Here is a 23,966-nt window from a genome sequence, read left to right as displayed (position 1 = left end):
CCTGTGAACAACATACCTCTTTTTTCCTAACTTTGCACCTTTTGTACTTTGGGCTAAAGGAACCAACTTTACACAGCTCCTTGCTGCAGTGGAAAACTACTTATCTGGCTTATTGGCTTTCAGCAGTTTTTCACTTAACGGGCTGGAAGATACTACAATCATTTATCACACATAACCACAATCTCTTGTAACTTTTTGGATCAGACTTCCATGGGCTCTGCTGCTTAACAGCCCCACTTCTCAACCTCACCAAGTTAGTGCAGTCAGATCCTCTGGGCACCTGATGAATCATTTGTCTTGCACCATCCAGAAAAGGAATTTTTCTGGGTAGCAAAGAGGAGCTGAAGAATTTTAAGCATAGCATATTAATGCCTTAGGATTGAGTGCTGATCAAAGAATGGCTTAAATATTGATCTGCTCTGAACAAAGTAAATTCCTGCAACATGTGCAAAAACCTGCTCCTTTTCTATGTGTTCTTCTCTTTAGTGTTTGCCACTGTCACGTCAAGAGGGCTAGATGCTGCTAAAAAGCAGGGGTGCTGCCACGGGAATGCATTTCATGCCTGAGAATGGTCAGCTGAACTAAAGCTTCTTTCAGAAGCAGATGAAAAGAGGTGACATCAAGGGGATCATAAGGCAGGAAGCAGCCACATCACAGCCCTGGAATGGAGCAGTGCAGCTGCATCTTTGCTCTCAGACTACTGCACTGCTCCAAGCCATTTGTGCATGTGATAACAGTTGTTCTGGTAACAGTGAAAAAGTAACCAAAAAAGGAAGAAGAAGGGAGGGAAAAAAAGAAAAAAAAAAAAAAAAGAAAAAAGAAAAGGCTCTGGAGTCAGACAGTTTGTGGAAATAGTCAGGGCCCGGAAGCCGTTTATTTCAGAACTTGGTATTGTGAACATCAAAAATTGGGTACCTTAATTAGTGTTTACAATGATCACAGCATTACTAGACAGTTGGGCACAACTCTGCTACACAGATACTTTAAAAATAAATAAGTAGCTTAAAGAAGAGTATTACATGGTACGGGACTGTACACTGTCCTGAAGAAACACCTCCTGCCAGCAGAGCCTCCCCTCCTCTGTCCCAATACCTCCCTCTTATCCAAAGACAACACCGTATATGTGTGCCTTTTTAATTCACATTTTAAACAGAGATGCTGCATCACCCCTGGGATAGAGAGAGACATGGGAGAGCATGGGTCAGGTCAGACTACAGGGCTGTAGATGGACCCACTCCTACTATCAGATAATTCAGTACGTGAAGTAAGAAGGTTAGATGCAGTCACCGTCAGGCAGCTTGCTGTATGTGCCTAGGTTCACCTGCCTGGAGGCAGCCAGGGAACCACATATCAGTCATGGGACAAAACGTTTCCTCTGGACTTAAGATCCCATCATAATTTACCTATGAGTTATCCATGTACAACTGCACCATTTTCTCCAGGCAGCATGGAGACTGCAGCAGCAGCTCACTATTGCCTTACTGCTGGGTGCGAGATAAGCAAGTTTCTGTGAGCTGACATACAGTCACTCGTCTGGTCTGCTGCATCACATCAGTCAGTGCCATAACCTGCACCTCCGGTCAAGTTGGCAGAATCAGGAGTGGAGAGCAATATAGTGAATAAAAAACAGGCACAGGGAGAGGGGAGAATAATGCTAAAAAAGGGCACAGGTCTCAGACACATTAAGATTTTGGTACGTGACTTAGAGAACTAGAAACTTTAGCTGCCAAGACTAAGAATTTTCTCCTACATGTTGCCCTGCTTTGGATGAAAAAGGAGGGTTGAATTAGAGCTGAAAATGCTCCAGCTGCCAGGTCCTGCACTAATACCTTCTAGAGTACAGACAGACGTTTGGCATCAATTTTGCTTTCCCTCCTAGCTGGTGGCACAAAGGTGTGGGGGGGGGGTGTGTATGCACATCCCATGTCTACAAAAATCCAGACTTGCTGGCATGACGAAAGTATTCATAGGACCTCTTCCCTGCCTGTGTACTCAATAGCTTTGGTCCCAAAATGAGTCTTTACAGGGGATGACTCAAGGTACACTTCAGGACTGAGTACTGCCCCTTTCATATGAAAGCATCTGCTGTGGCTCAAAGAGACCCCAAGCGAACTTGCAGGTGATGGCACACCTGGAACGAACTAGCAAGGTTATATGTGACAGCACACAATTTCAAAAGCATCTCTTTAAAAACCAAAGCAAAGCCATACACCACAGCTCCCTGCTGTCATGAGCGGAGTCAGTCTGGAGCAATCATCTGGCTATTAATTATATTAATTTTTATAGAGTATAACTTGTCCACAATACATCGATACATACTTTCTATAGTATCTAAGCATGATTATTAACTTCACATAATTTCAGCGTACTTGAAAAATATTCATAAAGCCAAAATAAAACACCACTACACCATTTTTATATTCCCCTCTTGTCCTCACCCTTTGACACACCCAAGCTCAGTTCACTAGGGCATGCAAAGCACAGATGTAGGAAAGGAGGAGTTAATAGAAAGGAAAGAATGGGATATAAGTATAACATATTTAGAATTGTAAAGGGCCACAAAGGTGTCAGTTTGCATGCAGTGATGTCAGTGAGGGCTTCAGAAAGACCAGAAGTAGCAGCAGCAGAGATGCTTACTTGGTTGCTAGCTCTGGGTTCCCCCTCAACCCCCCTATAGTCTGCAGAGTTGCTCAGAAATTTTAGCCCAAGTATCCTCTTACGCCCAGCCACTCTCACTGGTAGCAAATGAAGGACAAAAGCACTGGCCTGGCAGACATACAGGCAATGCTGTCCCAAGTTGCAGCTGCATCAGTTGCACTGAAGCAGAGCAACAGTGTTGTCAAAAATCTTGTCCAGGGAAAGGCACTTAATGAACTCACACTGGCCCCTTTATACACCCAACTCTGCTGGGCAGGGTACGAAATGCTTTTGAGTTGGCAGATGAGCCACGGCCACTGTGAGAGCAGACCAGAGTCAGCCACTTCGGGCTGGAGCAGATTTGATTTCAAGTGACACACAAACCCACTAACAATCCCTCGTTACCTGAGCTCCATTCTGTAGTACTATCCTCTGGTCCAGACACCAGCACGCGGCCAGTGTAAAAAAGCAGCACCTGAAATTAGAGGCTTTGGGGCTAAAATCCTCTAATACTGTTGAGTTAAGGTGTTTGCATGCTCTGGCCTGCATGGCTGGGAGAAACCTCAGGCAACAAAGCCGCATCTGGTGACCACAGGTTACTACATGTTCCTCTGTGGCCTGAAATAAGAGTCTAGCTAAGTGAAAACAAGAAGCTCAAAGCACCGATCAAGTGGTTCTGGATTATTTTTGTGTCAGCCAGGTTAGTAAGTTACCAGCCCTTTGTTAGCCATTATCCCCCTCAGCAGAAGGAAATGTATACCCATGTGTCATACAAAATAGCACCTCAGCTTCACGAGGATGGTGGCACTGTGCTCAGATGTGGGACTTGCACCAAAATACCTGAGCTGGAAGCATACATTTCCTTCTGCTGGACTCACTGTGGGGGAAGCAACCAGGCAGAGTCAGATAGCATATCTAACTGCTGAGCTATTTCCTAAATGAACCTCAGGTAAAAAATGCGAAGTTGGCAAAGCACCTTCCATACAGAACCTACAGCACGGCATAGTGTTTAGAACAGTCTATTTGGCATTGAAATCAGGTATTGCAGGAACAGTCTCAGTAAAGGCAGTGGTGGTTTAACTAGTTTTTTTTCCAGAAACAATCAACGGTAAAATACTGCTAACTTATAACTGATCTTCTTCAGGCCTAATTGTCTAAGGAGACACAATTGGTACAGATCGAATGCTAGCAGTTTATAAATCACACCACCTCTGGAAAAAAACACCTTTCTCCTCCTTTCTTCCCTCTCCTCTGCAAGATCAATCATCCTTTACCATCAGCAAAAGCATGTGAGAAAAGCAGAAAGAGAGGAGACTGTCAGCAGCAGAGTCTCCAAAAGACCAAAAATTCAATTGCTGCAAGTTTGTTTTTGAGGCTCTGAGGTTTTTTGTTGCTTTTAGAAGCAGCAGCATAGACATGCTGAGGCACCAAGAAGTGGGAAAATAAGCTGACACCTGAGCAAAGACAAAAGCTTCTTTGGCATTAAAATTAAACCACGCTCCAATATGTGTTTCGTTATTTTGTTTTGCCATTGAAATTTTTCCAATTATGAGTCCAAAAGTTCTTGAATTGTAAGTTGTGGACAAAGCACCGCAGAGACCAGGGCTTCAGTTGGACAGCTTGGCTGTAAACCGAAGTAGCTTTCTGATGTTCTGACATACAGAATTAGTGCAACTTGTAAATATACTTCATGTGTATTAATCTGCATAAAGTGAAGACAAATGGATTTCTTGCTTGCATGTCAATTGCACTTAACATTATCTCCCAGATGAAAAGATTTAAAACTCAGAATAGATTTGCACTTGCTGTGCAAACAGAGCTAAGTATTTCTTAACAGTATTATTCAGGCTTCACAGTGTAAACCCCACTCCTTCCCACACTTCTACCAACTGCCTGTTCCTCATATCTAGTGTGCGTCCTCCCCATCCCATCACAGTACTGCACAGGAAAAAAGACCAGAGATTAAAAGAAAAGATCAGGCACAGGAAAACAACGTAACACTTAACAGCAAAACATCATAAAAGCCACCAGACCCCAGGGGGCTCAAAGATGGGACCTGTTTAAATTGAAAGAAAGAAAGAAAAAAAAAAAACAAAAAAAGTGCTGCTAAAAAGAAGGGAGGAAAACAGCTGTTCAGAAGAGATAGGAGGCCACATGAAATAGGACAAAGTGAAATTTAATACAGCCTTGACTTTCAGCTCCTGAAAGCAAAACATCTGAAGAGGCTGACAAGCATCTTTAGAGGCTGTCACTTAGAGTTTCCTGGCTACTGCGCAAGAAAATTTGGACAAATTAATTTTATTCTTATTAAAAGGATATTGCCATTAGAAATCAGGCATGACATTACCATGACCATCCCCACACATTTTAACAGTTTGTCAGCTGCTCACACCCCTCCTCCTTCTAGTGGTCTCAATATATCCTTCTAAACACAAGATTCCTCCCATCACTGGGACATACTTGACAGCTGAGCAGCAAGAGGAACTGCTCACCTCTGCCACACCAGGCGGCTGCAAGCTCGTGTGCTAGAAGCCAGCAGGAACTTTCAGTCCAAATTCTATAAGTAAGTGCAGAAGACAATCACAGCTAAATAGAAACATCAGTCTTTTCCTATATTTAACTTTATGGGGAAAACTTGAAAGTACTGAAGCAGGAAGGGGGGAGGAAGAAAAAAAAAGTCTAGCTGTCTTATTTCACTTAATGGACATAATAGCTCAAGTTTCCTGGGTCTTCTATGCAGCTTGTTTAGAGAATGGTAGAGCTGGCACTGGATTTGGTTCCAGTGTCCATTTCATTACGTGGCTTTCTTCACCTCACTGTTAACAGCAGATGGGCTGCAGAACAATGGTGTTGGAAGGGCTGCTGCAGTGGGGAGTTTTCCAGGGGTGAAAACATTATAGCGATCACTGCACTGAAAGGAAAGCTGAGTAGACAGTGATAGCACATCCGTACACAAAATCGTCCCCCCTTTTTTTCATCCCCTGCCACTTCCTGTCCTTTCATCAGCTTACTACTGTCTGCCTTAACATTGCTCCCTGCTCCAACAGGCTGACAGGTACAGAAAGACGACTGGATTTTTAAGGAACATTTCCTACTAAATCTCCTAACGGACAGTAGGAAAGAGGCACCAGAGTGATTGTGAAAGTCTAACCCAGCACTGAGGACCCTGCACACTTCTGTTGGCCTTTTTTCCTGTTTTGATGAAGTCATGTGGCTTCTTGTAGTATTTACTTTGAAACAATTCTCTAAATTCAATTAAGTATCATAGGGGAAAATGGGACATAATTGTTATTATTTAGCATTTTGAAAGTCTGAGACTGGCACAAGAAACAATCCAGGACTGTGAACTGGAAGAGAAACCTTTGGGGTCAGAATTGATAAACAATGCAACACAGAAGAATGGAACCAGACTTTGCAGATACTGGATTCCTTTTGTGGATAAGTAAACAACCCTCAGAGCAGCATCATGTACAAGCACCAGAATGGAGAAAGGTGTTCTGTTTGCTTGCAGGTAGATATTGCATTTATCTGAAGGCACCGGAAAAAAGTTCCACAGCAGAGCACATCTGGGAAGCAGGTTTGTGTCCCCCCTTCCCATGTCAGTTGTTAAGTTACAGGCACGTGGTCCTTCAGCCAGGAGCGGTACCTTCCCATGATACGCTCAGCTTGGCTTATTGTTAACGAATCTCTGCAGAGCTTTTGTTAGTGTTACCTTTCTGCTTTCAAAATGAATACCGGTATGAAGAACAGTAACTATGAAAATCTATGAAATCTCTTTTGTTTTCTTTAAAAAAAAGCTTCTATAATTTCACCAGCATCTGCAGCATCCAGTAGCATCTGAATCTTTCAGCAGGAGATGCAGATACTTCATAGTGAGATCTCCATTCTGATTATTTTAGAGTTTATACATAGGAAAATCAAGACATCCAATTAACTTATATCAGACTATTAGCGTGGCAAGTTCCATTGCACTATTCTGAACAGAAGAAAATAGCACATCTTCTGTAACAATGCTATTTCCTCTCGAAAGGCCCAAATCCAGATGAGAAACTTGGTGGAGTGCCTTGCAAAAAACAGTGCAGGCTATCAGACTGCTTATCCTAAGAGGCCCCAACAAGTTAATCCTACAAAAACCCAAGCAGCTGAAAGCTCCTTCCTCCCCACACAGTAACATCCAGTCATCCCAGATTTCAGCAGAGGACTGCCAGGCGCTCAAATCAAAGTCACCATTTCCAGACCCCTTTCTTCAGCAGCAATAGCACCAATGCCAGACTTCAAAAGTACCCCCAGCAAGTAACAAGAAAAATCCATCTCTATTGCCATGCAGTCCCCCAGCAGAGGCTCCCACCCCTTCCTGTAGCACATCCTCCTAATCTGTGTTCTCAACGATAAGGAAAACATTGACTAAATAAGTAGTGATGTACAATGAAAGCTGACCATATACCATAGCATGAGGTGGTTAGTCCCTTATTTCTTCTCTTGCTAAGGCTACAGGGGTGGAGGAACATATGCATTTTTATCCAGTTGTGCTTTTACACAGGTGCTCCTCGGGGGGGGTGGTGGGAGTGGGTGGGTAAAAAAGCTAAAGAAAACCGTTATTGAAAGCAACAGCCACTGGCAGATTTGAAAATTTAGCCTAAACCAGCTGAATACTTTCAGATATTCAGTCAAGACACCCTGAGCTACATAACCTTTTAAAGCACCCTTTTAAATAAATTATTGAAGTTCCAGTCAAAAGCACTTAAGGACGCCTCTCCATTTGAAATAGAAGTCATAGGAGAATGGCAGAGTAAGAGAGCATGCAGTTAAGTGATGCTATGCAGTGGAAGGCAAGAAGAACTAGGTTGTGGACTACATGTGGTCCCCTCCTTGCATGCCTGTACACCATGCAGTGTTACTACAGCACACATTACGAGGACTCGGAATCCAGAGGCAAGTTCGCATCAGTTCGAAATTAAAATGACCAGCACCATTAGAAAACTGAAGGTGGCCTGGGCCCCATGGAGGATCAAGGCAGAGGATTCCTCTGTGACTGGCTAAGGATGGACAGGCAGTGAGAAGAACCGGAAGGACAGGAGAAGCCAGATTCTCTTTGGCTGGAGGAGCAGAATGGGGAAGATGCTGCATTTATGGAGCAGTTTGTGAAGCAGCTGCTGGAAGAACTGGCTTTGGGAAGGTTGGATATTTGCACTGCTGACGTAGGATTCAGAAGGAAAGGAGAATGGAGGCAGCAGGAGTAGCTTCCATGGCTAGCACCAGCAGTGGAAATGCTCCAAGCAGCTAGCACAGTGGGAAGCAAGGATGGGAAAAAAATAATAATAATAAAAAAAAATATATAAAGGAAGAAAAGATCTTCACTGCTTATCTAATTTTAAAAAAATAAAAAGAAAAAAAAAGAGGAAAGGAAAATACAAAGAGGAGAGAAAAGCACCAGTCGCAAAGAGTTCACAAGGCTTTTTTTCCTCCTTCCCCCAGCGTCACTGCTCTGGCTCTGACCTTCGGGGCCGGTATCTCCGATGGCCCGTAGATTTCCGCGTGGCCACTGCTGCGGTGAAGCCTACCAAGCAGCACAAGGATGTGGTGCCAAATTTGGCTGTGTCTAGCCAGTTGGGTGTTTCCATCTTCAGATACCTCTCAGCTAAATGCAGACTCATCACTACGAACCACAAGACTGAAGCAAACGCATCAATTCTCCGGAGCCTGTAATGCCAAGAAGAAACCAAACAAGACATAAGGTAAGAGTTTAAACACCAATGAACCCCCTTGGTTCTGAGGAAGGAGAAGGAAAGTGGGGAGAAAGTGGGGAGGGTACACAGACTGAGCAGGTTATGTACTATCTCTTACTACGGTTGTATCATCTGTGCCCTTTCCCACTGCTGTGGCAACTGAATAGACCAGTTCCATTTTCGCCCAGATTACAGAGCTGCACAGGGAGCTTTTCATTCACAGTAATTCAAGCTTAAATTGAATGAACCAAGGCACAGATCCAAAGCAAGCTCTGCTGCCTCCATCCAGCCGTCCGACAACCCAAAGAATAACAAGAACTGCGCCACCCAGTACTACATGTGCCATTCTGGCAAATGTTTACTCCCTGGCTCGCTGAGTCAAGACAGGGCAAAAGACCTCCAGTATAATGCAGTTTTCCTTTAAGTGAAACAGAACAAAAGAGCACACCCACCTGATCCGCCCAGCTAAGAACATGGCCAACAGGCAGGTGAACAGCCCGAGGACAGCGACTGCTATCTGGTGATTCTTCCCGTAAGCCCATGCGGCACTCAGGTTCTCCACCATCTGTTCTGGGAGCAGGCGGAGCAGCTCCCGCCAGCCTGCCACCGTCACGGAAGTGTCATTTTCCAAGTCTGCATGTGAGCTTGTACCAGTCCTGTTCCGAATGGATGCTGGATCAGAGGAGACAGGAGCAGGGACAGCTGCACTGAGTGAGAAGGGGTCGCCTGACCCATACAAGGCCATCAGAACCAGGAACACACAGCTGAGGAAGGCCAAGAACCGCAGAAATATCACCTGAGCTGGTGTGGTTATGGAAGCAGAAGAGGAGGATGAACATAAATTCTGCAGAGGAAGGGAGAACCACCTTGTCAGAAGCTGAATAAACTGTAGTAAGGTTTTCAAACAGTGCTTTATGAAACACTTCCAGACTGTGTGGTTTACTGGACAGTTTTTCTCAAGTCCTTGTAAGTCCCTGTACCGGGCTGACACCACATGGGGTGTTGTAGAACAGCAAAGAGCAACAGCAGAGCTATGTGCAGAAGCCAAGGTCAGGCAGGGCAGTGAAGCAAGGAGAGGGCCATAATTCACTTTCCATCATTCTTCCTTCTTCTCCCCCCCCCCCCGTACTCTGTAGTTGCCTGCACTGTACTCATAAATCGGCTTCCCTACCTCCCCTTTTCTGCCTGTCCCACTATTGGCTTCCACTCTGTTCTTACTATTACATTAGACTTACCTTCTGGCAATTGCACTGAGTGACACCGGCAAGAGGAAAACCTCAAGCTAACATCAGGAGCATCTGTGGCAACTATCCTGTCCCTCTTCAAACTTCTGCCATACACCCAAGCTCCCAGAGTTAGAGAGCCCCAAGGTCGCTGCCTTCCTTTCCCAGCAGCAAACCCAGGTGCAGAGGTACCCAGTTCTCTGCACTTCTCCCTAAATTCCCTCATCTTTCCCCCCATGTACCTGAGCATAGGTCTTGTCTGTCTCACGGCGTTTGAAATGGTGGCTGAGTAGCAGTGCCCGGAGCTGCCGATTCTGGTGTTTTATGTAATACTCCACAGCAGCCTGGCATGGACGGCACAGCTTGTAGGTCTGCTCCAGATGGTGCTTATACACCTCAATCTCCTCATCATATTTGCCCTGGTGAGAGAACAGGAGAGGAAAAGTAGGTGAGAATTGCAGGTCCCTCACCAGTTATCATGCTTGCTACTGACATGAGAGCAAGGCATGCTTCCAGTCTCCAGAGGAACAGCCCCCTGAAACCAGGCCTGAACAGTGACCAAGCTGGAGGCCAGCCATGCAACCAACTTCGCATACAGCTGACCCAGCCTCCCGTGTCCTAGAAGAGAAGACACAGCCCTTGCAGAAGGCTGCTGTGGCCCAATTTCAGGATGTTGAATTTCTGCGGCCCAATTTTGCTGTCTTTGTCGAGACCTTATGAATGGAGCACAGAAGATGAGACAAAAAACTAGAATTGCTCTTCCCCTCCTCACATGAGGGGACACAAAAGACCTGTTGCCCCTTCACACCACTGTGCTGGAGAAAGAGACAAGTTCCTTCCAAAACTTGGCCCCAGACTCGAAGGCTGTCACTGTTTGAAGGCCCTGGTGAGATGAGCTCCATAAATCATTAACAGAGCTTGTAAAAACAAGACAATGAGTAAGGCCGAAGGTACGTTTTTCAGTGTCACTACAGTGGACGCATCACTTAGCACAGAGGCTTCCAGGGCTCTTCCATCTTCACTCTATGAAGATCCTTGTACCAAAAGCATACAGCTGAAAGCATGCAGCTTCTTTGGGAGAGGGAAGTAGAAAGATGCACTGTAGCTGCCTGAAGGCTTGCTGCAGCAGTTTCACAGGCTCCATCTGCCGGAATCGAGAGGGAATCACATGGGAGAGACTAGTAGCAGCAGGCTCATCCCTTACTGGACAGGCCAGCAATGCTAAGAGAGGCCACTGCTGTCACTGACACACATATCTAACCATGTTGGATAACACAGTCCCAATGTTTCTTAGCTGGCAGAGACACCGCAGTTCACTGAATGCCTAAAAAGGGGCCAAAGGCTGCTGTTACTTGAGCAAGTGGATAAGCCTGGCAAGAGGCAGGGACTAGAAATAAAGCTGAGAAAAGGGAATCAGACGAAGTTGTTCTCATTGAGCATGATCAAATTTAGATCTCTTCCTCAGGAGTCATCCTGATTAAACTCATTACAATTACACAAAGCAGACTGGATTAGGCAACCCAGAGAATAAACACATCCCACTATAGCACAGTCTTATAACCCCAAGGCTTGACCATGGTTGAAAGCTAAGGAGTGCAGCACTAAATTCTCTGCGTGAAACTTTGGAGAGCAATAAAACTGTGAAGGAGAAACCCCACTATCCTATCCTCCATGCATATTAAGCAATGGGAAGGCCAAGAAGTTACTCAGCAGGAAATCCTGCTGCTGTAACTGTAAAATCCCTTTGCCCTCGTAGGCACGAATGCCTAACCAGGGAGATGATGTGGCTGCACAGGATTCCTCTCCCACTCCACTAGTAAAAGCAGAGCAGCACAGCCAAGGCCTCAGGAAAAACAAAATCTATTAAGGCTTCAAGGTGACTACTGGGCTGTTGTGCCTACCAGATCCTGTAAGCTCAGCTGGCTCAATGGTTAAGTACTGGAGTTGTAAACTGAACTCAGCAATGTGCACATTTGGTTTTGGGCTCAAGCTTCAACTTCAAGTGTCCATCCAGAACCGGTCATTACATTCTGGCTTTGCAGTATGATTAGGTAAGTTTGCAACACTAATCAGTAACCTTCTCTGCACTAGAGTGCCGCGTAGTGCTTCTGAAGACTATTGGAGCAACATTCCATACCACACTGAAAAATTCCTCTCTCTCCTGCTTACTAGGCTGCAGCATGGAATTAAACAGAGCAGGAATAACAGATACATGCATGGGAATGCCTTGGACAAACATTCTCCTGTGATGCCAGTCCCTAACCAACACTTACCTCCTCCCTTGGTGAGAATGAAGCCAGCTGTTTGATCTTTGTGGTTTGATGGTTGTTGCATTTCTTGCAAAGCAGAATTTGGCTGCTCACCCACTGTTGCGGTTTGGTAGGATCACAGAAAGTTGTACTGCCCGACACAACATGGTTAAGGTGTTCCATGTACTGAGCAGGGATGGGCTTGTTGTAGTCTCCATTCTGACAAGAAGCAAAAAGGGAAGCAGCAGGAAAAGCAAACATGAGATCATAAAATCAAAGCTAGGTATCCTCTGGTTGATAACAAGATTCCCTAAGCTCTGTCAGGAGCTCTACACTCCATGCATTAACCTATATAACAAAAGAAACAAGGAAAAAAAGAGACAAAATGCATCAAATCTTCTCCCCCTCCACTCTTCTGTACACCTATTGCAAGCAGCTGGTGGTGGGGGATTTTGGCTTAAGACAGGCTTTGTTATTTAATACCCTAAATACAGCAATTCAGGTGTTCCAAAATACAAAACCAGAGAATTGTTCCATATATTAAAAAAAAGATTCTTAAGAGATATTGGTGAAAATGTCAAGGGCCTTCTTGCTCTTTAAAGCAAGAGAGGAGAATTTGTCTTTATCATCCCATGTCAACACATCCCAGTACAATGGATTCTTTCTCAAATTTGATCAAGTGATCAGCTGCTGAGTTCACAGGTGCTCAGCACAGAGCTGCCAGCTGTCAAACCACTGGATATTCACCTGCACTGGGTATCACCTTAAATGAGGAGCAGGGTTTTCCCGCAAGCACTGTTCCACAGGGCATGCACCTTCCCAGCCACCCTTCAAGCAATTTGTTACAGTACCTCTTGGAATCCATTGTACTGCTCACAGTTGGGGCAATCCCAGCAGTTGCGATTCCCATATGGCACTACCGTGTCCTGATTGCAGAACCAGCAGTTCACTGTCACGTGCGTGGGCTTCTTCCTGTTAGGAAAGGAAACGTGTCAGGCACAAACACTGAATTCAGCTGATGTAGAGGAAAGCAATGGCTTTCAAACAGGGAAATGCAAGGGAGGCTGGAATAACAATCAATCTTGCCCTTCAGTATGTTTAACGATATGACTCAGAGTAGTCTTTTTAGCAATGAGAAGATGGACTATCAAAGTAGAAATAAATTCTGCCTGATGCTCTTATCTCTTCGTGCTAGTACCATGGACATGCCAGAACTTTAATAACCACCTTGTGAATAACCCACTGTTTTTCAGAGGCATATTTGGCGGCGCAAGTCCTCTCCATAATCAGAAGTGTTAATATATGCAAAGGGTGCAGCAGAGTTGCTGCTTAATACACAGGATTCTGAGAAACGGAAGCTATGATCCACAAGAATTGCATGTGATGATACTCAGAAACCTAGGAAATGGGCCGATGGTTACAGTTTTGTCTGCCCTGCTTTGTACAAAATTTTTCAAGGACAAGGGCATATCAAACTACCCCACGGTTCAGGCACTGTAAATAGCTGTTTCTTCACAGCTTTAGACACATAAGAAGGAACTGACGAATCAACATGTCTTCCCCAGTTTTTATGCACTGCAACTGAAGAGACAAAGACTTATGACCTGGATCCATGAGCCCCTTGTTTTTTAAAACAATCCTGTTAAAACAACGGTCACTACAAGAGAAACAGCTGTGACGGCCCCATTGCAACAGGTTGTGACAGATGTTTGAGCAAAGAACTTCAGTGGCCTGGCTGCTAAAGAAGGTCTGCATTTGTCTCAAAACTCCGTGCAATACCCAAGAGGAAGCTTCCTGGCAGGTCAAGGCAACACAGCCCAGCTGTCTGGGTTTCTCAGAACCAGTCCCAATCATACCTCCAAGAGAGGGCAGCTGTTCAGGCAAAGCCCAGGCAGGGACTTGCTATGGCAGCTATGCAGACAAATGGACCCAGCTGCCACCAGCCCTGTTTGCTGCTTAACTCCACCAAGTAACCAGCATGCCTCCCGCTGGACAGCTTCTAAAGCAGCAGTGAAAGCAACTGAGCAGGGAGGCTCACTGAGGGCCTGGAAAGCAAGTAAGAGTTGCCAACACGCTCACCAGTTGAGAGCAACTTGCTCTTCTTCCTGCTCTAGGAAATGTTCTCTGCTGCTACAATATTCTGTAGCAAAACATCTTCCAAATGCTGCAGAAATGTTGTCTGGCACCCTGCAACCAAACAGGCAGGTGGCTCTCCCCCTAGCTAAGCTGGCTTCTCTCTCAGCCATTATCTTTGTAGCTGGATGCCTACAGTTAAGATTCTTCCCTACTCCCATTTCCATAGACCATGTCTTGAAACTTGGTTCATAAAATATCAAACCATCAAGTGATGCTTGGGCGTCCTGTTTTAAGGATTAATGATGAGGATAAGCTTGAAATGAAGCACCAGAAAGAAGCCTAAAAAGCCAGAGTGCGCAGAGGATTCCCTGCCAGATGCTGAAAGAAAATGGCTGGAGCTACTAGGGTGACAGGTTCTCATCTCAAAATAGATGCATCCACCCACACCCCTCTTAAAATGAATATTCACTGCTCAACTTTCTTCATTGCCAAGGGGACTCAAAACAGTAAGTGATCCGGGTTAAAAATACCACCATGGAAACTGACAGGCAATAAAAAAAAGTTTAAACCAGACAGAAATCTAGGTCTCTAGTCCAAGTTATCCATGAGCTACGACTGTCCAAAAGCCAAGCAAACCACAGGTCAAAACAGCCATATGAAGGATGGACAGCAACATCTGTTGGTATTCGTTTCATCTCACTATCATAGGTGTAAAAGCTATGAAAATATAACACATAGGCTTCAGCATCTTAACCACCAAAATACAAATCTTACTGCACCTTGAGCATAGGCTTTGATAGCAAGCAAAACCTAAATTCCATCCTTTATGTAGGTTATTGCACAGGTCCCAGGTACTGTAGAAAGTGCTACAATCCCACCTTCATGCCGCTATGGCACCATCCTCTGGCAGCCATGGAAGTAAGACATGCCACACTTCAGCCTCTACCTACCACCAGTCTCTAACTTCCGTGACATGACAGAGTAGGTAGAAGCACTAATTTCAAGGATAACACAGAAGTGGAAAGCACAGGCCAAAAAATTAGTAAAGCATGCATGCTATAAAGCAAAAAAAAAAAGAACCAATGCCAAACCCTATCTAACTTGCTAATATCAGAGACCAAATCCTTAGTATACTCGAGACCTTTCCATCTTTTCCAAAGAGGATTCCATTTCTCACCCTCGAGGCTGAGGAATTGCTACCAAGAGTTAAATAGCAGCCCTTCATTATCACAATGTATGCAAAAGAAATTGCTAAATCCTGGATTATTTAGGATAAAAAGCAACAATCCTTCCTTTTGTGAACCTATAATCTGTTGCCATAGAAATAGGTGCAAAAACATCAGAAGTTCCCAACCTGCTGGGTGCAAAAAGAAGAAAAAAAAAGAAAGGTCATTTCAGGCAAGAACATGTAGGTAGGTTGCTAATTTTCTAGTAACTGGGCAGGACTTTAAAAAACAAAAAACAAGTATTGCATTTGGACAGACTCTCAAATACAGATTTAATTACTTCAGAACTATATATACCTTGACTGAATTCAGGCAGCAGCTGAACGTAATAAGCTAGAGCACACATTGCTTCTGAAGTCAGACATTCTGCTATGAGACAGACAGTGCAAAACTAAGCATTTACCATGTGCTCAATCCCTTGCAAAACACTAGGCAAATCAACCCTAAGGAGTTTATCATCTAACACTGTATTAACTTGAACTAGCGTCACCGGACAGAGAACCACCTTGCAAAATAAAACCTGAGCAACAAGAAGTGATTGAATTACTTACTGCACAGAAAGATTCCATTAACAGCTGACTTGCTGTGCTAACTCACGATGTAGCCTGCACACCCAAACAGGCTAGAAAAAACTCCCAGGTCTGGACAAATTGTTTTGCAGGTAGAAGATCTTTGCTTAAGACAACACTGGGGGGACACACCGGGAGTAAACTCAGTTATGAGATCAACACCTAAATGTCTGATACTGCTCAGACAACATGACAAAACGCTCCTTTGTGAGAGGCTATCAGACTCCTTTACTTTGCTAACAAAAAAATCAGACTGCAGATATACCCATTGACAAACACGGTTTAGCAAACAGTTTGTCTCTCATGTAACAAGAGAAGGAACTTACATTCTTTCCAACTCCCAACACTCTCCACTATTCCTCATTTATACATACATTTAAGGTCATGCTAAGTCCACACTTTCAATAGATTGCCAGAACAACAGTCTTCCTGATAAGTGCAGGTCAAATCAGTTACCTGATAACAATAAACTGGATTTCTAAATATTTTTATTTACATCTATTCCCCCCCTCCTTTACTGCTAGGTCAGGAGATGAAGATCTTTGGGTTTCCATATTCTTAAGAGGCCACAGGTAGATGTGCAGTTTTTGCTGGGTTACCCTCATACTCTGCCAAGGATTAAAAGAAAAAGCAATTCTCCATTAAAAGTATTTAAAGCAACACTCTTCGTTCTGGCACAACTGGATTACAAAGCTATTATACAAATGGCTATGCCAGCAAATCTGAATAAAAAACACACTAGAAAGAGGAGCGTTTTTGCACAGATCAGTTTTGATCAGAACAACATCTGATGGCAGTTTGACATAACCAAGCTGCCAAAGCTCCAAGGTATAGATCAAGCCCATGGCACAGTATGGTCAGCATGACTGAGTTAAGAGGAGCTCATCAAACCTGGTATTGTGTTCAGCTCACAATTAGGGAAGCTCCTGGGGGGGGGGGGGGGGGGCAGCTCACTGAGCTGCCATAATTCCAAGTTGTGCCCATGTCCATCACTTGTCAATAAAGGCGTCTGCCAGTGCAGACCCAATGCTAAACCCCATTTTCCAACGTCAGAAAAAAACATCACAGCTGTCTATTTTCCAGCAGGAAAACTATATCATAGATGCATTTGCTCAGAACTAGCAGCTGTAGACAGGGCTGAAGATTTAGCTACAAGACCAGATTTCTAGTACAGTGTCATAAGTTATAATGCAGCCTATCCTTACCCAAGTGCCAGACTTGGTGTCCTCTTAACAGGGAAAAAGGTGCCCAGTAGACCTAGGCAGGGAGACAGACCCATAATCGTAACCACCTCCTGTGCTGTCCCCCTCAAAGGCTGTCTTCTTTGAAACTGCAGCTTTAGCAACCTTTAATATTCTGCAGAATACTGGCCATCAGGACAGGATCCTCCAGAAAAGATGCCTCTTTTTGCCCTCTCGGTATCTGTGACAGGCTTCTCAACTAAACGAACTAGCTGCACGGCAGTTCCCAAGTTCCTACCGGCCTCCTTTAGAGTGAGTGATGGCTTACCTTGACTTTACTTGTAGAAGGAGCAGCCTCTGGCATCACTGACCCAAAGAGTCCCATGGGGTACTCTATATTGGTACTGACAAGTCAGCAGCTAACAATCAGGAAGGGCACAGAAGATGAAGGAAACGTGGCTACAGCTGCTGTTCTGAACTCAGCAACCCGACTTCCAACACTATGTAACAAACAAGGAGCCAAGCTGTGATCTCGAAGAAAGACCACAAAACATAACAGAGTTTTCCCATCTGCCCCAAACTCATAAGGTTTAAGGAGTTCCTGTGTGTATCTGGACATCAAATCTTCTTTCTCCCTGATACAAAAAGCACAGTCTTAGATGCTGTCACAGTTACAGTAGTGTAACTCCACGTGTTGACAGTTATTCCAGAACTACTTTCCACTAGGTTGTTCTGATATATTTTATTTCCCTTTCTATAGGAGGTGGTAAAGGCATCTTGCTAGATATGTAAGCGCACTCACGCTGAAAATGGAGCAAAGCAGGGCTATATCACAACATTAACACCAAAGGCAAAGGCAGCATCGTGTCTGCGTTTGGATCGGTCCCTTATAAAGCTGTCCTCCTTGATGACTTTGGAAGATTCATTTAACTAAGGCAAAGTACGAAATTAGGTAATATCAGAACAGTATTGAGAAAACACTAATATGTAGCCCCAAAGAATTATCAAGGTCACCTCCTGAAAATATTTACAGCTCACCAGCAGTTTCCAAGGACTTGGGAAGAAATGCTTCCCATTCCAGAGACCTTTTGATGAACTTAAGCAAAACAAATCCAATCTCTTCCCTCAAAAGGCACATTAGCCTCAACTGGGTCAAAGAAATGCTGCCTGCTTCACTGGGGATTGCTTTAGGCCACTAGTATTTCTTAGCTGCCCTAAATATGCCATAGAAATGTCAAGTCTTGTATATGGGCTAATATACCACTGACCATTTATATGGTTACATAAACAGCAAATGCTTTAGAGCAAACCTTAAGATTTTATTACGGATGTAGAAATATGCTTCTATTTCAAAGCGTAAACTTGAAACTAACCTTAGCACAATGAGTCCTTGGGACTGCCTTTTTCTCCAACAGAAGCACTCAATAGGTGAGCAGACTGCCCGAGTCTGTTCTGTTATGAAGTCTGGAGTGCCTCTTATTCCATATATTCCTACATTCATTTCAAGCTACGCTAGATCAAAATCCGTCAAGTTAAGCTCTACTGCTTTTGTGAAACCTGTTTCCTGACTTCTCTCCTGATGCTTTTCAAACCTTGTTTTCAGTTGGTCTGTTTAAATTTGTTCTAAGGTCAGAAACGTTCCGTGCAACTGACCAGACTAGTAACTTAGACTTCTATGTAATCTTCCCAAGTTTTAGCACTGCACTAACAGCGCTGTTATTTCTACGGCACTCTCCCGCTGTTCCCCCTGCCATCCCGCTTTCACCTCCAAATCAACCAACACCAGAAGCAAAACGTTCTCTTTCCCTGCCTCAAACACGTCAGAAAACAAAAGAGGAAAACCCCGAGCCTTCACCAACCTCTGCAATACCGCCAGTAACAACCCCAGCCTCTGAACTAAGGACTGGAGGAAGGCAAACGCTTTAGATTCCCTCAGCACAGCTCCCACAACAGGCAAGTCCTTGACGCTCAGTGCTGGCACACAAAGACACGAGGCAATTCTAGAGGATACGGAAAAACGCCTCCAGCCGTTTACCTGCGAGTTTCTGTTGCCGCTAACAATTCGGGGGGATCCTTTCCTCAACACGCGCCTCATCGATACCCCCCCCCAAGCGGGACAAAACCCAACCGACCCCGCCGCCGGCAGCCCTACCTGCTCTCTCCACACCCCGCCGAAGCCACCGTTCCCTCTGCCACAGCGCACGGCGGCGCCGGGCGGGACGGCGAGCTCCGCCCGGAGCCTTCCCGCCACCGCGGCCCTCATCCGGGCCGCCATTATCCCCCGCCACCACCCCGCCCGGCCCGGCCCCTACCTCCGCGCGATGCGGTAGAGCAGCAGCCCGGCGGCGGCGGCGGCGCAGATGGTGACGCCCAGCCCGCCGGCGGGGCAGCGGGCCAGCAGCGCCCCGGCTCCCTCCATGCCGCTCCCCCACACGGGCCGCCGCCGCCGCCGCCACCGTGACCTCGGCGGCGGGGCTTTGTACGCGCAACCACCGCCCCCCCGTCCACACCCCACCCCCCCCTCCTCCCCGCCGCCGTTCCGCTCCGCCCCTCCGCCGCGGCGGGGGCGGGCGGCGTGAGTCACGGCACGGGGAGCGCGGCGTGAAAGGCCGGAGTCGTGAGGCGGCGCCGTGTGAGTCAGCGCCGCAAAGGCCGAGATCGTGGCCGCGGAGGCGGGGGCGGCCCGCCGGGCTCCCTGCCCTTCTTCTGGGGAGCGGGGGAAGGGGGGGGAGGCCCGTCGTGCCTGGCCTGGCGCCGAGTTCAACCATTTTTTTTTTTTTTCCCCCCCTTTCTTGTCCTAAATTTAGACGCGGGACTCTGTATTACAAAAGCAGCTCCGGCCCTGCCGCAGCGAGAGCGCGAGAAGGCCCGGTGAAGGGTGGCTGCGGCAGCCGGGGACTTACCCTGCTGCAGGCCCAGGCCTGGGGAATGGCTTTTTATTAAAAACTACACCTCCACCTAATAGGATTCCCTCCCCCCAAGGGCCACTCGCACAAAGGAAACGGGAAACAACGGAGTCTACAACAAGGCAGAGAACTGGCAGTTAAATTTAACGTATGTTTTTGAGGAAAAAGGAGAGCCATCTAGAAAATTACAGAAACAACACAAGGGCAGGGTTAGAAGAGACGGTTCCAAGAGCATAGCTTCTCTATCAGGATGTACTTTCCCACCAAACCACCTAGTTGTCTGGGCAACATGGAAGACCCCTCCAATTACACTCCTGTACCCTCCCCTCTGATTTTAGAGCCCAGATGATCGCCCTTTTGTGGTCCCTGATCAACTTCACCCAGTAAACCATGTGCTGCAGGTAACATCTCACTTCAGCCAAGGGCGTAGTATGGCAAGTGGAGCAGGAATTAAAGTACAGGGCTTTGTGGGCAGTTTGTTGTTACCTGTGAGCCAGCAGTTGAAGACTGCTGCTCTAGACTTTCCCCTCTCTCTGCACAGATTGATAAAAAACACAAGTTTGCAGAAATCCCTCAGGTCTCTGATGGGAGTAGTTGCCAGGTCAGACTTGTTCAGCTCTCCCCTAGAAAGCAAAGTAACACCCATTATATGCTCTGCCCCTCTCAGCACGCATGGGTGGGATTTACTGTTCTTACAGAACTGGAAGCAGTTGGTGGTTTGACAGTCGTGCCCTGCTTTTACATGATGCTAAGAAGTAAGACCTCTCCTAAGTACAAGACTGACACTGCCTCAAATTGCGTAGCTGTTTTCCTGCTTAAAACCAAAAAAACCTCTCAGCACAACAGACAGAACTGCTTAAAATTCAGGAGAACCAAGTTGTGTCAACACCATGTTTTTAAGAAGCCACAAATGGAAAAGCTCTTCATAGACAAGTATTTGTGCTGGAAGTAAGCTGTACTTTTAAGCTTGTCTTAACTGTGGTTGGGGTCTTAACTGTTCCATTTCTATCTCCACAGATTTAACTATGGAAATTAATTCTATGGAGTAACAGTGACTATTTCCTCTTGATAAATGCAAGGGGGACATAATTTCTCCATCTCCCTTCCATTGTCTAGCTCAATTATTTAGGGATTGTTTTATGAGACCAAATAACAGCGAAAGGAGGAAGAACAACCCAGTCATTTGGCACATGAAGCCCTTCTGCAAGTCCTCTAGGACTTCTGTACTTGAGAGCTTGTCTATTTTTTCTACAGAAGTCCCTACCTTCCTATCAACTATATCTGGAGTATCAGTCCAACCACAGATGCATTGTTTACCAAAAGTTTCCTCCTTAAAAGGAGCTCATGAGGAACTTGTGCAAACAACTATAAATCCTGGTGAGGGGGACAACCACAATACAAGCATGTATCACAACCATCAGTAAATGCAGATAATTTTGAGGGATATCAAGGCAACCACGGATTCCTACAGGGAGGCAGCAAGTCTTACAGTGTAAGGACTTGAGACATCTTCAAACGCCTAAGAAATGCTTCCAAAGCTAAGTTAACCCACATGAGTAGTTCACGCTATTGTAGCAACAGTGTGTTTGTAATTTCAATTTAACTGTTAACGTATGAACAGGAACAGACTCTGTCATGGTAAGGTTAATGGAAACTTCCTGGTCACTTCAGATACAACCATAGTTTCATCACCTTATTAATAATTAAGCTACAAAGGGTCTAGTAATGAAGTCTAAACCTGGAGGGAAACTGCCCAGGAAATTCTAACCAGTAACAAATTTACCTACCTTCCATGAAATTGACTTTCTGTGGAAGTTGAAGAAGTGAAATGAACAGTGAAAAATGCTTTTTAGTTTTTCTTTCACAAGCAGAGAAAGGCTGGTTATTTTTAAATTCAGATACCCCTCTGGAAAAAACTACTTCAAATTCTTCCCTCTGGTAATAGGCTTATTCCATACTTAGTGACATCAATAGGATTGCTCACAGAGCATCACCTAAAAATGTTAACTCTTTACAGGGTTAAGGAATCAAAGGTTAGTGAATTTTAAAAATTCTAGTAGAGAAAGGAAGGAAAAAAGAATAAATTCTGCTAATTCAGAAATTCTATTAGCTCCCAACATAGCTTATAAACCCCCTATCAAATTGAAACTAATTCTGTCAGGGTTGGTACCAAAGCTTAAAGAACAAAAACAAAAATCCAGAAGAATTCGTGATTTTCCACCAGATTTAGGCAGAACAAAAATTTGTTCACTCTCTTGCTTTATCTCTTACAAAGTCCCAAAATCCTCAAAAGGGTTTTGAGTTCCCTCATTCTCAAAAGATACCAGCAGTCTACACATTTGACTAACATTTTTTAAAGTGAGCTAGTGTACTGTAAGTACAGAGGAATACTAATTTAAGAAAGCAACTCTCAGAAAATGTTTCAAAGTAGCAGCACAAGTGTCCTAGTTCTCAAAAATAGAAACAGCACTGTATGACAGTTTTGACTCCTACAAAGAGACTACAGCTTTTGCTGCTCATCGTCTCCATAAAAAAAAGCCATGCCAGTTTTTAGTTACTCAACTGTTTCCTATTTTAGCTTAGGGGTAACGTGATATGTTCTTTTCAGTAAGACACAATAGAAATCAGTTATTTTTGCAGTTTTGCCTCATAATGAGGTATACACGCATTCTGCCTTCTTTGCACTATGCTCCTCCATCACACTGATGTCAAATATGACCTCAAGTACCAGTCATCAGCTAGGTTCTAATGAGAACAAACGTGAAGGTTTGAATCCAGTTATCAACCCATCATATTTCTGCAAGAAAATACTAGCCTGAAAACTTGATCTTACAAAAGACAGCCCTACTCACTACTAGGCTGTTTCTTAATGCTTTGCATGATCCTTCCAAGTCCAAACACCACCTCCGCTGTATATGCTCCTTGAAGTCAAAGATGTCCGCAAACACTTGTTTATGCTCAAGAACTCAACACCTGCTCACATCATGAGAAGCTCATTGTTCAGTTCAACAGCAGGGAAGACTGAAGCTGGGCTCAAATGCTGTAGTGTTTGTCTCAGCTGCCAAAGCAAATGACACTAATGAATAGGAGAGCATAGTATGGCCAAAGCAAAACATAAATCTACCCGAGTTCTAAAATATTTTATCCTGCACTATTAGTAACTATTCATATACAATACTGTAATCACAAGGTACTGCTGCAATACAAGTGGTAAAGAGACTAAAATTAAAAGCATATTCTAATATTTATGACAGGACTAATCTCAAGTATGCAGGATATTTGATTTACAACTGAAAGGTAAGAACTGTATCATGACTACTGTTGAAGACTACCCCTTTGATACTGTGTCTTTGAAAGGGAAGGCAGATACCGTATCTATATGAAACGTGAGAACTGTTTCAACAGGCTGCATTAAGCTGGCAGACCCTTATTTCCTTCAGTAAGAAGAAAACAAGTAATGACATAAAGAAACTATTTACATAGGCTGTGGATTCTTTTGGCGTTAACTCCAGTGACAAGTCCATGAGATAATGTAGTAACTCATTCCCATCAGAAGCACTGCTCTACAAGGACATGAAATCAAGAGGGACATATCCCTGAATATCATATTGTAAAGCAGAATCCAGAACTGCATTTATAGTCTCCAGTGTTTGGGATCTATCTTACTCTCTCTTCCACTCTCCAGACCCCTAGCACTGAAGTATAAGGAAAACGTAACACGAAAAGGCCCCATAGTAGTAAAAGGCGGAGGTCAGGATACATGACCAAATTACTGCATCTCATGGAATTTTCACAGGGCAGCCAGGCCACAATCATTGACTGTCCTTATGCTCTTTGTCCTTCGCAAAAGCAAGGTCTAAAAGCCAAGTCACGACAGATCTGTTTACACACACTAGCATAAACATATCCCAAATGCATAGGTGCACACAGTACTGTAATTAAATTTTTACTAAAGCTTCCCACAATCATACTCCAGCAATATTGCCAGCATAAGTGACTTTTCAAAGAGATTCTGGTGTGCATATTTCATAGCATCAACAGAGAAACATACTACAAGATTGTCCTACTTGAACACTCCAGGATGTTCACACAGCATTGAACGCTGCACCTTGAATAAACCAGAAGAGCTCTCAAAGTTATTTGGGCATTAGGCTATTACAGTGCTAAAAAGTG

General features: G+C 44.7%; 1 protein-coding gene across 12 annotated transcripts in view; it reads right to left on the bottom strand.

The window, feature by feature from the left end:
* TMEM201 (transmembrane protein 201) overlaps positions 1-23,966 on the bottom strand; it is a 35,375-nt gene that overhangs the window by 11,011 nt on the left and 398 nt on the right. For 7 of the 12 annotated variants that reach the window (XR_008236080.1, XM_052793269.1, XM_052793271.1 and 4 more), the window contains exons 1-6: positions 19,200-19,371; positions 12,687-12,807; positions 11,860-12,054; positions 9,829-10,005; positions 8,816-9,207; positions 8,134-8,337 (exon numbers count right to left, since the gene is read on the bottom strand). Coding sequence is in view for 11 of the 12 variants with exons in the window: in XM_052793269.1 (XP_052649229.1) it covers positions 8,134-8,337; positions 8,816-9,207; positions 9,829-10,005; positions 11,860-12,054; positions 12,687-12,807; positions 19,200-19,306 (1,196 nt within the window). In the remaining variant the exon portion in view is untranslated. Of the gene's footprint in view, positions 1-8,133; positions 8,338-8,815; positions 9,208-9,828; positions 10,006-11,859; positions 12,055-12,686; positions 12,808-17,215; positions 17,898-17,918; positions 18,986-19,199; positions 19,372-20,279; positions 20,417-22,645; positions 22,852-23,966 lie in introns of those variants that run through there. The other 5 variants (XM_052793273.1, XM_052793274.1, XM_052793270.1 and 2 more) reach the window with 5 other exon arrangements.

The sequence above is a fragment of the Harpia harpyja genome, chromosome 7, assembly GCF_026419915.1.
Source record: "Harpia harpyja isolate bHarHar1 chromosome 7, bHarHar1 primary haplotype, whole genome shotgun sequence".
Lineage (NCBI taxonomy): Eukaryota > Metazoa > Chordata > Aves > Accipitriformes > Accipitridae > Harpia > Harpia harpyja.
Note: the sequence above shows the minus strand (reverse complement) of the source record. Positions and strands in the feature narration are given on the sequence as shown.